Source organism: Squalius cephalus, assembly GCF_949319135.1.
Source record: "Squalius cephalus genome assembly, chromosome: 17".
Lineage (NCBI taxonomy): Eukaryota > Metazoa > Chordata > Actinopteri > Cypriniformes > Leuciscidae > Squalius > Squalius cephalus.
Genome location: NC_137138.1, coordinates 170001 through 185000, shown reverse-complemented (window position 1 = coordinate 185000; position 15000 = coordinate 170001). Strand labels below are relative to the sequence as shown.

Here is a 15000-nt window from a genome sequence, read left to right as displayed (position 1 = left end):
GTATGTCTCTCCATAATCCATCTCCATCTCTCTCTCTCTCTCTCTCTCTCTCTCTCTCACACACTCACTCACTCACTCACACTCTCTCTCTCCCCCTCACACACACACACACTCACACACACAGGCGGTGGGCTACAGCTGTGTCCCCGGGGTGAAGGATGAGGATGGTCTGGTGGCTCTGGCTCTCAGTAAGAGGGAGTCTGATGTCCGTGCTCAGCAACAGCAGCTGGTGGAATCCTTACACAAGGTTCTGGGAGGAGTTCCGACGCTGACGGTGAACGTGGAGGGCGTGCGAGCATTACCCGACGATCAGTGAGACCGACTTCTGACCTCTGACCTCACTTCTGTTTTACATGCACTGATTCTGTCACTGGACAGTTCAGATCTATGCATGTGTATAGCATAGCCTTTTAATACTATCGTGTGTACACAAATGGGACTATTTATTTCTTTAATATAAATTTTTTTATTTATATACAATTTTTGAAAGGTGAGCATTGACTGTTTTTCCTCATGAGGCTTAAATTATTGTAATTTCTTTAGTTTTTTGTATTGTAATGGTTATTTTTCTGAAGTGAAACTTCCTGTTGAGAACTATCACAGAGTTGATCGTCAGGAAAGTGTAGAATAAAGCTGTAACTATATGAAAGTCAGTCGATATATTGCTAGCGTCAAGCTGACCGCATTTGAAAGCATTTCTTTGGCGTAGTTGTTAAAAAACAGAATCCTAATTAATATACAAAATTGGATGTGTATAATAAACTGTTCAGTCACAAGCATGTGATTATGATTGCAAGTTTGCTTGTCTTTGCTCTGAAACGGTCTGAGAACAGCAGAGCATCAGGGTTCTCCATGCTGATCCTGTGATGTGTGTGTGTGTGTGTGTGTAGGACAGAGGTGATCGTGTATCTGGTGGAACGCTCTCCGAATGGCACGTCGAAGCGAGTCCCGGCGTCCACACTCTACAGCTTCATGGAGCAGATGAACGTGAAGAATCAGTTACAGCAGCTCAGCGTGTTCATGACCGTCAGTCGCACCGCGCTGACACCTGCACAACTGAAGCAGTTACTGCAGAACCCCCCCGCAGGTGTGTGTGCGTGTGTGTGCGTGTGTGTGTGTGTGTGTGTGTGTGTGTGTGTGTGTGTGTGAACGAACGTGAAGAATCAGTTACAGCAGCTCAGCGTGTTCATGACCGTCAGTCGCACCGCGCTCACACCTGCACAACTGAAGCAGTTACTGCAGAACCCCCCCGCAGGTGTGTGCGCGCGTGTGTGTGTGTGTGTGTGTGTGTGTGTGTGTGTGTGTGTGTGTGTGTGTGTGTGTGAACGAACGTGAAGAATCAGTTACAGCAGCTCAGCGTGTTCATGACCGTCAGTCGCACCGCGCTGACACCTGCACAACTGAAGCAGTTACTGCAGAACCCCCCCGCAGGTGTGTGCGCGTGTGTGGTGTGTGTGTGTGTGTGTGTGTGTGTGTGTGTGTGTGTGAACGAACGTGAAGAATCAGTTACAGCAGCTCAGCGTGTTCATGACCGTCAGTCGCACCGCGCTCACACCTGCACAACTGAAGCAGTTACTGCAGAACCCCCCCGCAGGTGTGTGCGCGTGTGTGTGTGTGTGTGTGTGTGTGTGTGTGTGTGTGTGTGTGTGTGTGAACGAACGTGAAGAATCAGTTACAGCAGCTCAGCGTGTTCATGACCGTCAGTCGCACCGCGCTGACACCTGCACAACTGAAGCAGTTACTGCAGAACCCCCCCGCAGGTGTGTGTGTGTGTGTGTGTGTGTGTGTGTGTGTGTGTGTGTGTGTGTGTGTGTGTGTGTGTGTGTGTGAACGAACGTGAAGAATCAGTTACAGCAGCTCAGCGTGTTCATGACCGTCAGTCGCACCGCGCTGACACCTGCACAACTGAAGCAGTTACTGCAGAACCCCCCCGCAGGTGTGTGTGTGTGTGTGTGTGTGTGTGTGTGTGAACGAACGTGAAGAATCAGTTACAGCAGCTCAGCGTGTTCATGACCGTCAGTCGCACCGCGCTGACACCTGCACAACTGAAGCAGTTACTGCAGAACCCCCCCGCAGGTGTGTGTGCGTGTGTGTGTGTGTGTGAACGAACGTGAAGAATCAGTTACAGCAGCTCAGCGTGTTCATGACCGTCAGTCGCACCCGCGCTCACACCTGCACAACACGCACGGACAACTTTACACACACGTCACACTTTACACACACGTCACACTTTACACACGTCACGCTTTACACACACGTCACACTTTACACACACGTCACGCTTTACACACACGACACGCTTTACACACACGACACGCTTTACACACACGTCAAAACACGGACAGGCTTTACACACACGTCACGCTTTACACACACGTCACGCTTTACACACACGTCACACTTTACACACACGTCACACTTTACACACGTCACGCTTTACACACACGTCACGCTTTACACACACGACACGCTTTACACACACGTCACGCTTTACACACACACACACGTCAAAACACGGACAACTTTACACACACGTCACACTTTACACACACGTCACACTTTACACACGTCACGCTTTACACACACTACACGTTTTACACACACGTCTCGCTTTACACACACGTCACGCTTTACACACACGTCACACTTTACACACACGTCACGCTTTACACACACGTCACGCTTTACACACGCTTTACACACACGTCACGCTTTACACACACGTCACGCTTTACACACGTCACGCTTTACACACACGTCACGCTTTACACACACGTCAAAACACGGACACGCTTTACACACACGTCACGCTTTACACACGGTTTACACACACGTCACGCTTTACACACGTCACGCTTTACACACGTCACGCTTTACACACACGTCAAAACACGGACACGCTTTACACACGTCACGCTTTACACACACGTCACGCTTTACACACGGTTTACACACACGTCACGCTTTACACACGTCACGCTTTACACACACGTCACGCTTTACACACGTCACGCTTTGCACACGTCACGCTTTACACACACGTCACGCTTTACACACGTCACGCTTTACACACGTCACGCTTTACACACACGTCACGCTTTACACACGTCACGCTTTACACACGTCACGCTTTACACACACGTCACGCTTTACACACACGTCACGCTTTACACACACGTCAAAACACGGACACGCTTTACACACACGTCACGCTTTACACACACGTCACGCTTTACACACACGTCACGCTTTACACACGTTTTACACACACGTCACACTTTACACACACGACACGCTTTACACGTGGACACGCTTTACACACGACACGCTTTACACACACGTCACGCTTTACACACACGTCACGCTTTACACACGTTTTACACACACGTCACACTTTACACACACGACACGCTTTACACGTGGACACGCTTTACACACACGTCACACTTTACACACACGACACGCTTTACACGTGGACACGCTTTACACACGACACGCTTTTACACACACGTGACGCTTTACACACGTTTTACACACACGTCACACTTTACACACATGACACGCTTTACACGTGGACACGCTTTACACACGACACGCTTTTACACACACGTGACGCTTTACACACGTTTTACACACACGTCACGCTTTACACACACACGTCACGCTTTACACACACACGTCACGCTTTACACACACGTCACGCTTTACACACGTCACGCTTTACACACACGTCACGCTTTACACACACGTCTCGCTTTACACACACGTCAAAACACGGACACGCTTTACACACACGTCACGCTTTACACACACGTCACGCTTTACACACGTTTTACACACACGTCACACTTTACACACACGACACGCTTTACACGTGGACACGCTTTACACACGACACGCTTTTACACACACGTGACGCTTTACACACGTTTTACACACACGTCACACTTCACACACACGACACGCTTTACACGTGGACACGCTTTACACACGACACGCTTTTACACACACGTGACGCTTTACACACGTTTTACACACACGTCACACTTTACACACACGTCACGCTTTACACACACACGTCACGCTTTACACACACGTCACGCTTAACACACGACACGCTTTACACACACGACACGCTTTACACGTGGACACGCTTTACACACGTGTCACGCTTTACACACGTCACGCTTTACACATGGACACGCTTTACACACACGTCACGCTTTACACACGTCACGCTTTACACACACGTCACGCTTTACACACGGTCACGCTTTACACACGGTCACGCTTTACACACAGTCACGCTTTACACACAAACCCGCTTTACACACGTCACGCTTTACACACGGTCACGCTTTACACACGGTCAGGCTTTACACACGTCACGCTTTACACACGGTCACGCTTTACACACACGTCACGCTTTACACACAGGTCACGCTTTACACACACGTCACGCTTTACACACGGTCACGCTTTACACACACAACACGCTTTACACGTGGACACGCTTTACACACGTGACGCTTTACACACGTTTTACACACACGTCACGCTTTACACACACACGTCACGCTTTACACACACGTCACGCTTAACACACGACACGCTTTACACACACGACACGCTTTACACGTGGACACGCTTTATAGGGGTGCACGATATTGACAAAAAGTGATATTGCGATATCGATAATGAATATTGCGATATCGATATTAATTTCGATATTTTTAAACATGTAAAACTACAAACGTTATGGGAAAACGCATCAAAATAGATTCATAACAAATAAAACAAGTTTTCTTACAACATAAGGTTTGAGCGCATTCGAGACGGATTTGAATCTGATCGCTGAAACCACATCAGGAGATCTGGGCAGCATTCCAGACGAAACTGCAAGTGTAAATGCATCTGGTTGTTGAAACCACATATGTAAAATGTACTCCTCCCAAAAATACTAAAAAATAAACGTGTGAGAATGTGTTATAGGCTACATGTCATGTTATGGCCAGATATGACGACGCTACGTCTGCAACACGCATCACCGCATGAGCAGCTGAGCATCTACCGGTATCAAGCCAACGCGCAAACTATCGCAAATCAAAGTGAAAGTAAGTCGCTGACGCTTTACACACAAGTATCTTCATTAAAAGTAAAGAAGTGAAATGATCTTACCAGGGCTGTTGCCGTTCTCTATTATTGCGGTATTTGATTTTGACATTTTAGCTGATGATCAATAAAATGCAGCTCATAACTGTGTTCGGTGACGTGAACTCCATTAAATCTGCATATAGCGCGGGAATTGAAGATCGGATTTATATCCGTTTTGCAAAAACACATTTATGTGAACAGGTGTAAAAGGAATCGTTTTGATAAATCAGATAGCTATCCGATCTGTGATAACGCATGAAGTGGCCAGGTGGCCTGATGTTTATACTTGCGCTGACGTTTTGGGGTGAGACTGTGTTATGTGGGGACTGTATGGTAGAGCAAGGAAGAAGTGAGAGAGTGACGGCGATTAGCTTTGGAGCGACTCTACAGTCATATTGAGAGAAGTGTCTCCCCTGTTCTTTCTGACCACTGTTGGAAATCTGTAGCATGAAAAGTTAACCCTCTTCTTGATTTCATGTTTATGGAGAAGTAGAACCAGGAAATCAGTAGGGGGAAATGCAACGGTGCATGTCGCATAATATCGCATAAATATCGCGAGACTTTCGATATGATATCGGGCAACGTGATATCGCGATAACGATATTGATTCGATATATCGTGCACCCCTAACGCTTTACACACGTCACGCTTTACACACACACGTCACGCTTTACACACACACGTCACGCTTAACACACGACACGCTTTACACACACGACACGCTTTACACGTGGACACACTTTACACACGACACGCTTTTACACACACGTGACGCTTTACACACGTTTTACACACACGTCACACTTTACACACACGTCACGCTTTACACACACACGTCACGCTTTACACACACGTCACGCTTAACACACGACACGCTTTACACACACGACACGCTTTACACTTGGACACGCTTTACACACGACACGCTTTTACACACACGTGACGCTTTACACACGTTTTACACACACGTCACACTTTACACACACGTCACGCTTTACACACACACGTCACGCTTTACACACACGTCACGCTTTACACTTGGACACGCTTTACACACGTCACGCTTTACACACGGTCACGCTTTACACACACGTCACGCTTTACACACGGTCACGCTTTACACATGGACGCTTTACACACACGTCACGCTTTACACACGTTTTACACACACGTCACACTTTACACACACGTCACGCTTTACACACACACGTCACGCTTTACACACACACGTCACGCTTTACACACACGTCACGCTTTACACCCGTTTTACACACACGTCACACTTTACACACACACGTCACGCTTTACACACACACGTCACGCTTTACACACACGTCACGCTTAACACGTGGACACACTTTACACACGACACGCTTTTACACACACGTGACGCTTTACACACGTTTTACACACACGTCACACTTTACACACACGTCACGCTTTACACACACACGTCACTCTTTACACACACGTCACGCTTAACACACGACACGCTTTACACACACGACACGCTTTACACTTGGACACGCTTTACACACGACACGCTTTTACACACACGTGACGCTTTACACACGTTTTACACACACGTCACACTTTACACACACGTCACGCTTTACACACACACGTCACGCTTTACACAAAAATACTAAAAAATAAACGTGTGAGAATGTGTTATAGGCTACATGTCATGTTATGGCCAGATATGACGACGCTACGTCTGCAACACGCATCACCGCATGAGCAGCTGAGCATCTACCGGTATCAAGCCAACGCGCAAACTATCGCAAATCAAAGTGAAAGTAAGTCGCTGACGCTTTACACACAAGTATCTTCATTAAAAGTAAAGAAGTGAAATGATCTTACCAGGGCTGTTGCCGTTCTCTATTATTGCGGTATTTGATTTTGACATTTTAGCTGATGATCAATAAAATGCAGCTCATAACTGTGTTCGGTGACGTGAACTCCATTAAATCTGCATATAGCGCGGGAATTGAAGATCGGATTTATATCCGTTTTGCAAAAACACATTTATGTGAACAGGTGTAAAAGGAATCGTTTTGATAAATCAGATAGCTATCCGATCTGTGATAACGCATGAAGTGGCCAGGTGGCCTGATGTTTATACTTGCGCTGACGTTTTGGGGTGAGACTGTGTTATGTGGGGACTGTATGGTAGAGCAAGGAAGAAGTGAGAGAGTGACGGCGATTAGCTTTGGAGCGACTCTACAGTCATATTGAGAGAAGTGTCTCCCCTGTTCTTTCTGACCACTGTTGGAAATCTGTAGCATGAAAAGTTTTTTCACGCTTTACACACACGTCACGCTTTACACACGTTTTACACACACGTCACACTTTACACACACACGTCACGCTTTACACACACACGTCACGCTTTACACACACGTCACGCTTAACACGTGGACACACTTTACACACGACACGCTTTTACACACACGTGACGCTTTACACACGTTTTACACACACGTCACACTTTACACACACGTCACGCTTTACACACACACGTCACGCTTTACACACACGTCACGCTTAACACACGACACGCTTTACACACACGACACGCTTTACACTTGGACACGCTTTACACACGACACGCTTTTACACACACGTGACGCTTTACACACGTTTTACACACACGTCACACTTTACACACACGTCACGCTTTACACACACACGTCACGCTTTACACACACGTCACGCTTTACACTTGGACACGCTTTACACACGTCACGCTTTACACACGGTCACGCTTTACACACACGGTCACGCTTTACACACACGTCACGCTTTACACACGGTCACGCTTTACACATGGACGCTTTACACACACGTCACGCTTTACACACGTTTTACACACACGTCACACTTTACACACACGTCACGCTTTACACACACACGTCACGCTTTACACACACACGTCACGCTTTACACACACGTCACGCTTTACACACGTTTTACACACACGTCACACTTTACACACACACGTCACGCTTTACACACACGTCACGCTTTACACACACGTCACGCTTAACACACGACACGCTTTACACACACGACACGCTTTACACTTGGACACGCTTTACACACGACACGCTTTTACACACACGTGACGCTTTACACACGTTTTACACACACGTCACGCTTTACACACACGTCACGCTTTACACACAGTCACGCTTTACACACAAACCCGCTTTACACACGTCACGCTTTACACACGTCACGCTTTACACACGTCACGCTTTACACATGGACGCTTTACACACACGTCACGCTTTACACACGTTTTACACACACGTCACGCTTTACACACACGTCACGCTTTACACACAGTCACGCTTTACACACAAACCCGCTTTACACACAGACACGCTTTACACACACGTCACGCTTTACACACACGTCACGCTTTACACACGGTCACGCTTTACACACGGTCACGCTTTACACACACGTCACGCTTTACACACGGTCAGGCTTTACACACGTCACGCTTTACACACGGTCACGCTTTACACACGGTCACGCTTTACACACGGACACGCTTTACACACACGGTCACGCTTTACACACGGAAACGCTTTACACACGTCACGCTTTACACACGGTCACGCTTTACACACGGAAACGCTTTACACACGGAAACGCTTTACACACGTCACGCTTTACACACACGTCACGCTTACACACAAACCCGCTTTACACACGGAAACGCTTTACACACGTCACGCTTTACACACGGTCACGCTTTACACACGGAAACGCTTTACACACGGAAACGCTTTACACATGGACGCTTTACACACGTCACGCTTTACACACGGTCACGCTTTACACACGGTCACGCTTTACACACGGTCACGCTTTACACACGGAAACGCTTTACACACGGTCACGCTTTACACACACGTCACGCTTACACACAAACCCGCTTTACACACGGAAACGCTTTACACACGGAAACGCTTTACACACGTCACGCTTTACACACGTCACGCTTTACACACGGTCACGCTTTACACACAAACCCGCTTTACACACGTCACGCTTTACACACGGTCACGCTTTACACACGGAAACGCTTTACACACGTCACGCTTTACACACGTCACGCTTTACACACGTCACGCTTTACACACGTCACACTTTACACACACGTCACGCTTTACACGTGGACACGCTTAACACACGACACGCTTTTACACACACGTGACGCTTTACACACGTTTTACACACGTCACACTTTACACACACGTCACGCTTTACACACACACGTCACGCTTTACACACAGTCACGCTTAACACACGTCACACTTTACACACACGTCACGCTTTACACACACACGTCACGCTTTACACACAGTCACGCTTAACACACGACACGTTTTACACACACGTCACACTTTACACACACGTCACGCTTTACACGTGGACACGCTTTACACGTGGACACGCTTTACACACGACACGCTTTTACACACACGTGACGCTTTACACACGTTTTACACACACGTCACACTTTACACACACGTCACGCTTTACACACACACGTCACGCTTAACACACGTCACGCTTAACACACGACACGCTTTACACACACGACACGCTTTACACTTGGACACGCTTTACACACGACACGCTTTTACACACACGTGACGCTTTACACACGTTTTACACACACGTCACGCTTTACACACACGTCACGCTTTACACACAGTCCCGCTTTACACACAAACCCGCTTTACACACGTCACGCTTTACACACGGTCACGCTTTACACACGTCACGCTTTACACACGTCACGCTTTACACATGGACGCTTTACACACACGTCACGCTTTACACACACGTCACGCTTTACACACAAACCCGCTTTACACACGTCACGCTTTACACACGGTCACGCTTTACACACACGTCACGCTTTACACACACGTCACGCTTTACACACGGTCACGCTTTACACATGGACGCTTTACACACACGTCACGCTTTACACACGTTTTACACACACGTCACACTTTACACACACGTCACGCTTTACACACACACGTCACGCTTTACACACACGTCACGCTTTACACACGTTTTACACACACGTCACACTTTACACACACGTCACGCTTTACACACACACGTCACGCTTTACACACACGTCACGCTTAACACACGACACGCTTTACACACGGAAACGCTTTACACACGGAAACGCTTTACACACGGAAACGCTTTACACACGGTCACGCTTTACACACGGTCACGCTTTACACACAAACCCGCTTTACACACGTCACGCTTTACACACGGTCACGCTTTACACACGGTCACACTTTACACACACGTCACGCTTACACACAAACCCGCTTTACACACGGAAACGCTTTACACACGTCACGCTTTACACACGGTCACGCTTTACACACGGTCACGCTTTACACACACGTCACGCTTACACACAAACCCGCTTTACACACGGAAACGCTTTACACACGTCACGCTTTACACACGTCACGCTTTACACACGGTCACGCTTTACACACGGTCACGCTTTACACACAAACCCGCTTTACACACGTCACGCTTTACACACGTCACGCTTTACACACGGTCACGCTTTACACACGGTCACGCTTTACACACAAACCCGCTTTACACACGTCACGCTTTACACACGGTCACGCTTTACACACGGAAACGCTTTACACACGTCACGCTTTACACACGTCACGCTTTACACACGTCACGCTTTACACACGTCACGCTTTACACACGGTCACGCTTTACACACGGTCACGCTTTACACACGGTCACGCTTTACACACGGTCACGCTTTACACACGGAAACGCTTTACACACGGAAACGCTTTACACACGGAAACGCTTTACACACGGAAACGCTTTACACACGGAAACGCTTTACACACGTCACGCTTTACACACGGTCACGCTTTACACACGTCACGCTTTACACACGGTCACGCTTTACACACGTCACGCTTTACACACGGACACGCTTTACACACGTCACGCTTTACACACGGACACGCTTTACACACGGTCACGCTTTACACACGGTCACGCTTTACACACGTCACGCTTTACACACAGGTCACGCTTTACACACGGAAACGCTTTACACACGTCACGCTTTACACACGGTCACGCTTTACACAAGTCACGCTTTACACACGGTCACGCTTTACACATGGTCACGCTTTACACACGTCACGCTTTACACACGGTCACGCTTTACACACGGAAACGCTTTACACATGGTCACGCTTTACACACGGTCACGCTTTACACAAGTCACGCTTTACACATGGTCACGCTTTACACACGTCACGCTTTACACACGGTCACGCTTTACACACGGTCACGCTTTACACACGGAAACGCTTTACACACAGACACGCTTTACACACGGTCACGCTTTACACAAGTCACGCTTTACACGGTCACGCTTTACACACGGTCACGTGTGAGTGTGTGTGAGTGCTGCTGATTACCGTGTATGTGTGTGCGCGCGCTGCTGACCACGTGTGTGTGTGTGTGTGTGTGCGCAGGTGTGGACCCCATCATCTGGGAACAGGCCAAAGTGGACAATCCAGACCCAGAGAAGTGCGTCTCGTTACTGGCTCATCATTGTGATCATGTGACCTCACATGTGTGACCTCATCACTGTGTGATTTCCCGCTCAGGTTGATTCCAGTGCCGATGGTGGGCTTCAGAGAACTCCTGCGCCGACTGAAGATCCAGGACCAGATGAGCAAACAGCACCAGACGCGAGTGGACGTGAGTGAGCCAATGCGTCACATGACTGACCCTCTCTGCTGATGCGTCACTCTAGGGCTGTCAAAAAAAAACTGCACATTCGAAAATGCAAAAACCGTGCATTTGAATTTTTGGTGTGTCAGAAGCGCGAGAGACATGATGATGTCACTGACGTGGTGTGTTTCTGTTAGCTTATCCAGTATGGCGGTGCGGCTGCGTTGCTAATGCCGGGAAAAGGCTCTTCCTGCTGACGAAAGCCCTCTCAGTTGGAGGCAAAAATCATGTAACATCACATTTGACCAAACCATCGGTCAGAGCTGAGTGTGTGTGTGTGTGTGTGTGTTTCATCAGCTGAAACAGTGTCAACAGAAAGTGCTCAGCACTCGCTCAGATCAAGTTGAGCGTCTGGTGTTTTTGATGAACAACATGTAGAGAGTAGAAGTGAGTCTGAATGCCAGCTTGCTATTGTGTGTTCGTGTAGTGCAGGGGTCGGCAACAGGCCCAAAACTGGCCCGCCAGCAATATTTTCTGGCCCGCCGGATTATTTTGGAAGTCCGTTTTAAAAAAAAAATTTAATCAGCCTATTTTTATTTTACAATAACTTTTTACAAATAGGTCCCGTGTATCATTCGTTCAATCGTTTTTTCAAATTAAAACCAAAAATAAAAAAATGAAAAGCGACTTGTTTTTCCATTATGTATTTTCTGAACTGTGTGAAACGCAAGGAATCACGCGGCGCTGGATTACATTTTGAAGTATAAAGACGGTAGCGGTCGGAACTCTGGTGTACTTTGGACGGAGCGGGCGGTCTGACTGACAATAGCCCACTCCCGACATCTTGTGACAGCGTATCCGCACTTCATCGCTCTGACCAGCTGTGTACACCTAGCTCTGAGGAGCGGTTTGGTACTGAAACCATTGTCAGACAACAACATTCTTTTTTTGCAAGGATGTTTGAAATAGTTTGGCAGAAAATAGCCTACTTCATTTGTCAGTAGGGCAATATGGTTTTCGTTTGTGTTGCTTAGAAATTTGAGTCATAGGCTTTGTCCTATTTAATTTATTTATATTTCATTAATTTTTTCTGTGACATTTTTTTCTCTGCTGACAGTACAATGTTAAAATAATATTTATATTGACACGAACACAATTTTTGTATAGCATTTATAATTGTTATAGGCTACTTAATCTCCTTCTTTCCGTTAGAGACATTTGAATGTGAGATTCTGGAAACGAGATCTACATTGTGCGGACCCGTCCGGTCGGGAAATAAAGCGGGTGAACACCGAGTGTATTTTAAGCGGTTGCTGAATAGAACCTTGTGTGAGCGGGAGTCCCGCGCAGACCTCCTTAAACCTTAGACCTGTGTATGTGTGTGTCCCGAATTAATAATAATAAAAAAGGAATAAAGTTCAAAGTCGGACTGTAAGCGAATGAGGCATGATTGCTATTCACACCTTGATTAAAATGGCTGTAATCTGTTATCTAATCCACAATAGTACATGATCTGTTTAAAATGATTTCATTGATATATGCCTAAGGTGTTAGGTTAAAAATCAAAATTAAAATTTGTCTAATCCAGTAATTCATTTTTTTCTATTTTTGGTCTGAGCACAAAATCAGAAAACCCGTCGTTATTCGTTTTTTTCATTTTAGTTCAGGAAATAAATAATGGAAAAACAAGTTTTTCATTTTTGGTTTTAATTTGAAAAAAAGATTGAACGAATGATACACGGACCCATCATATTCCACGATTATAGGCCTGCGGGCGCAAACAGACAAAGAAACACAAGAACAACCATTTTTGTAGCAATTTTTAATGTCGTCTTTTATATCGGAAATAAAGACAATGTGGCTTGACAAAAGATTGGATAGCCTATACTAGGCTAATTCAAAAGAGGGGGCAATTATTGGACGAATAAGACGTAAGTGTGGCAACAGCAGCTTAACAACAGTAGCACATATTTTGGCCATGCTACACATTTATTATTCACAACATTGAAATGGGAGGTGAGACAGAGTTCATTAAGAGTATTTCATTTGTATCCATAGGCCTACTCCTAGTTACTTGCCGCCCCCTGGTGTAGTTCATTACGCTGTGTGTTGAAGTGTGTTTTCTCAGGTTACTGATACACAAACAGTGTTATGCACTATTGCAACCTCATTTTCCTTGCATGCACATTAAGAAAATTATATTTTATTTAGAACATTTTTTTGAAAAGTGAATGTCATTTCATTTCAATAAAAGATGCGATGCTTGGTCTATATTTGCTTATTGCGCTCGCTGGCGCTCTCTTGAGGACACAGGAGACAGTACAGCACTGTTTTCCTCTAACATCAAGTATTGCCTTCAGAATTCGAATATAATTAAAATTTTGCTAATATTTAAAAAAGAAATTTAGCATTTCGTTTTCAGCCATTTTGACAGCCCTACGTCACATGACCGTCTCTCTCTTATGCGTCACATGACCGTCTCTCTGATGTGTCACATGACCGTCTCTCTCTGATGCGTCACATGACCGTCTCTCTCTTATGCGTCACATGACCGTCTCTCTCTGCTGTGTTTCAGATCATCTCTAATGACATCAGCGAACTGCAGAGGAATCAGGCCACGACCGCTGCCAAAATCACCCAGTACAAACGCAAGCTCATGGACCTCTCACACAGAGTCCTGCAGGTACACACACACACACACACACACACACACACACAAGCTCATGGACCTCTCACACAGAGTCCTGCAGGTACACACACACACACACACACACAAGCTCATGGACCTCTCACACAGAGTCCTGCAGGTACACACACACACACACACACACACACACACACAAGCTCATGGACCTCTCACACAGAGTCCTGCAGGTACACACACACACACACACACAAGCTCATGGACCTCTCACACAGAGTCCTGCAGGTACACACACACACACACACACACACACACACACAAGCTCATGGACCTCTCACACAGAGTCCTGCAGGTACACACACACACACACACACAAGCTCATGGACCTCTCACACAGAGTCCTGCAGGTACACACA

At 46.7% G+C, this 15000-nt stretch overlaps 1 protein-coding gene across 1 annotated transcript in view; it reads left to right on the top strand.

The window, feature by feature from the left end:
- Positions 1-15000, top strand: part of nup54 (nucleoporin 54) — a 26574-nt gene that overhangs the window by 6109 nt on the left and 5465 nt on the right. The window contains 5 exon segments of the mRNA XM_079898498.1: positions 125-312; positions 891-1087; positions 11739-11793; positions 11874-11967; positions 14516-14623. Of these exon segments, the coding sequence (XP_079754624.1) occupies positions 125-312; positions 891-1087; positions 11739-11793; positions 11874-11967; positions 14516-14623 (642 nt within the window).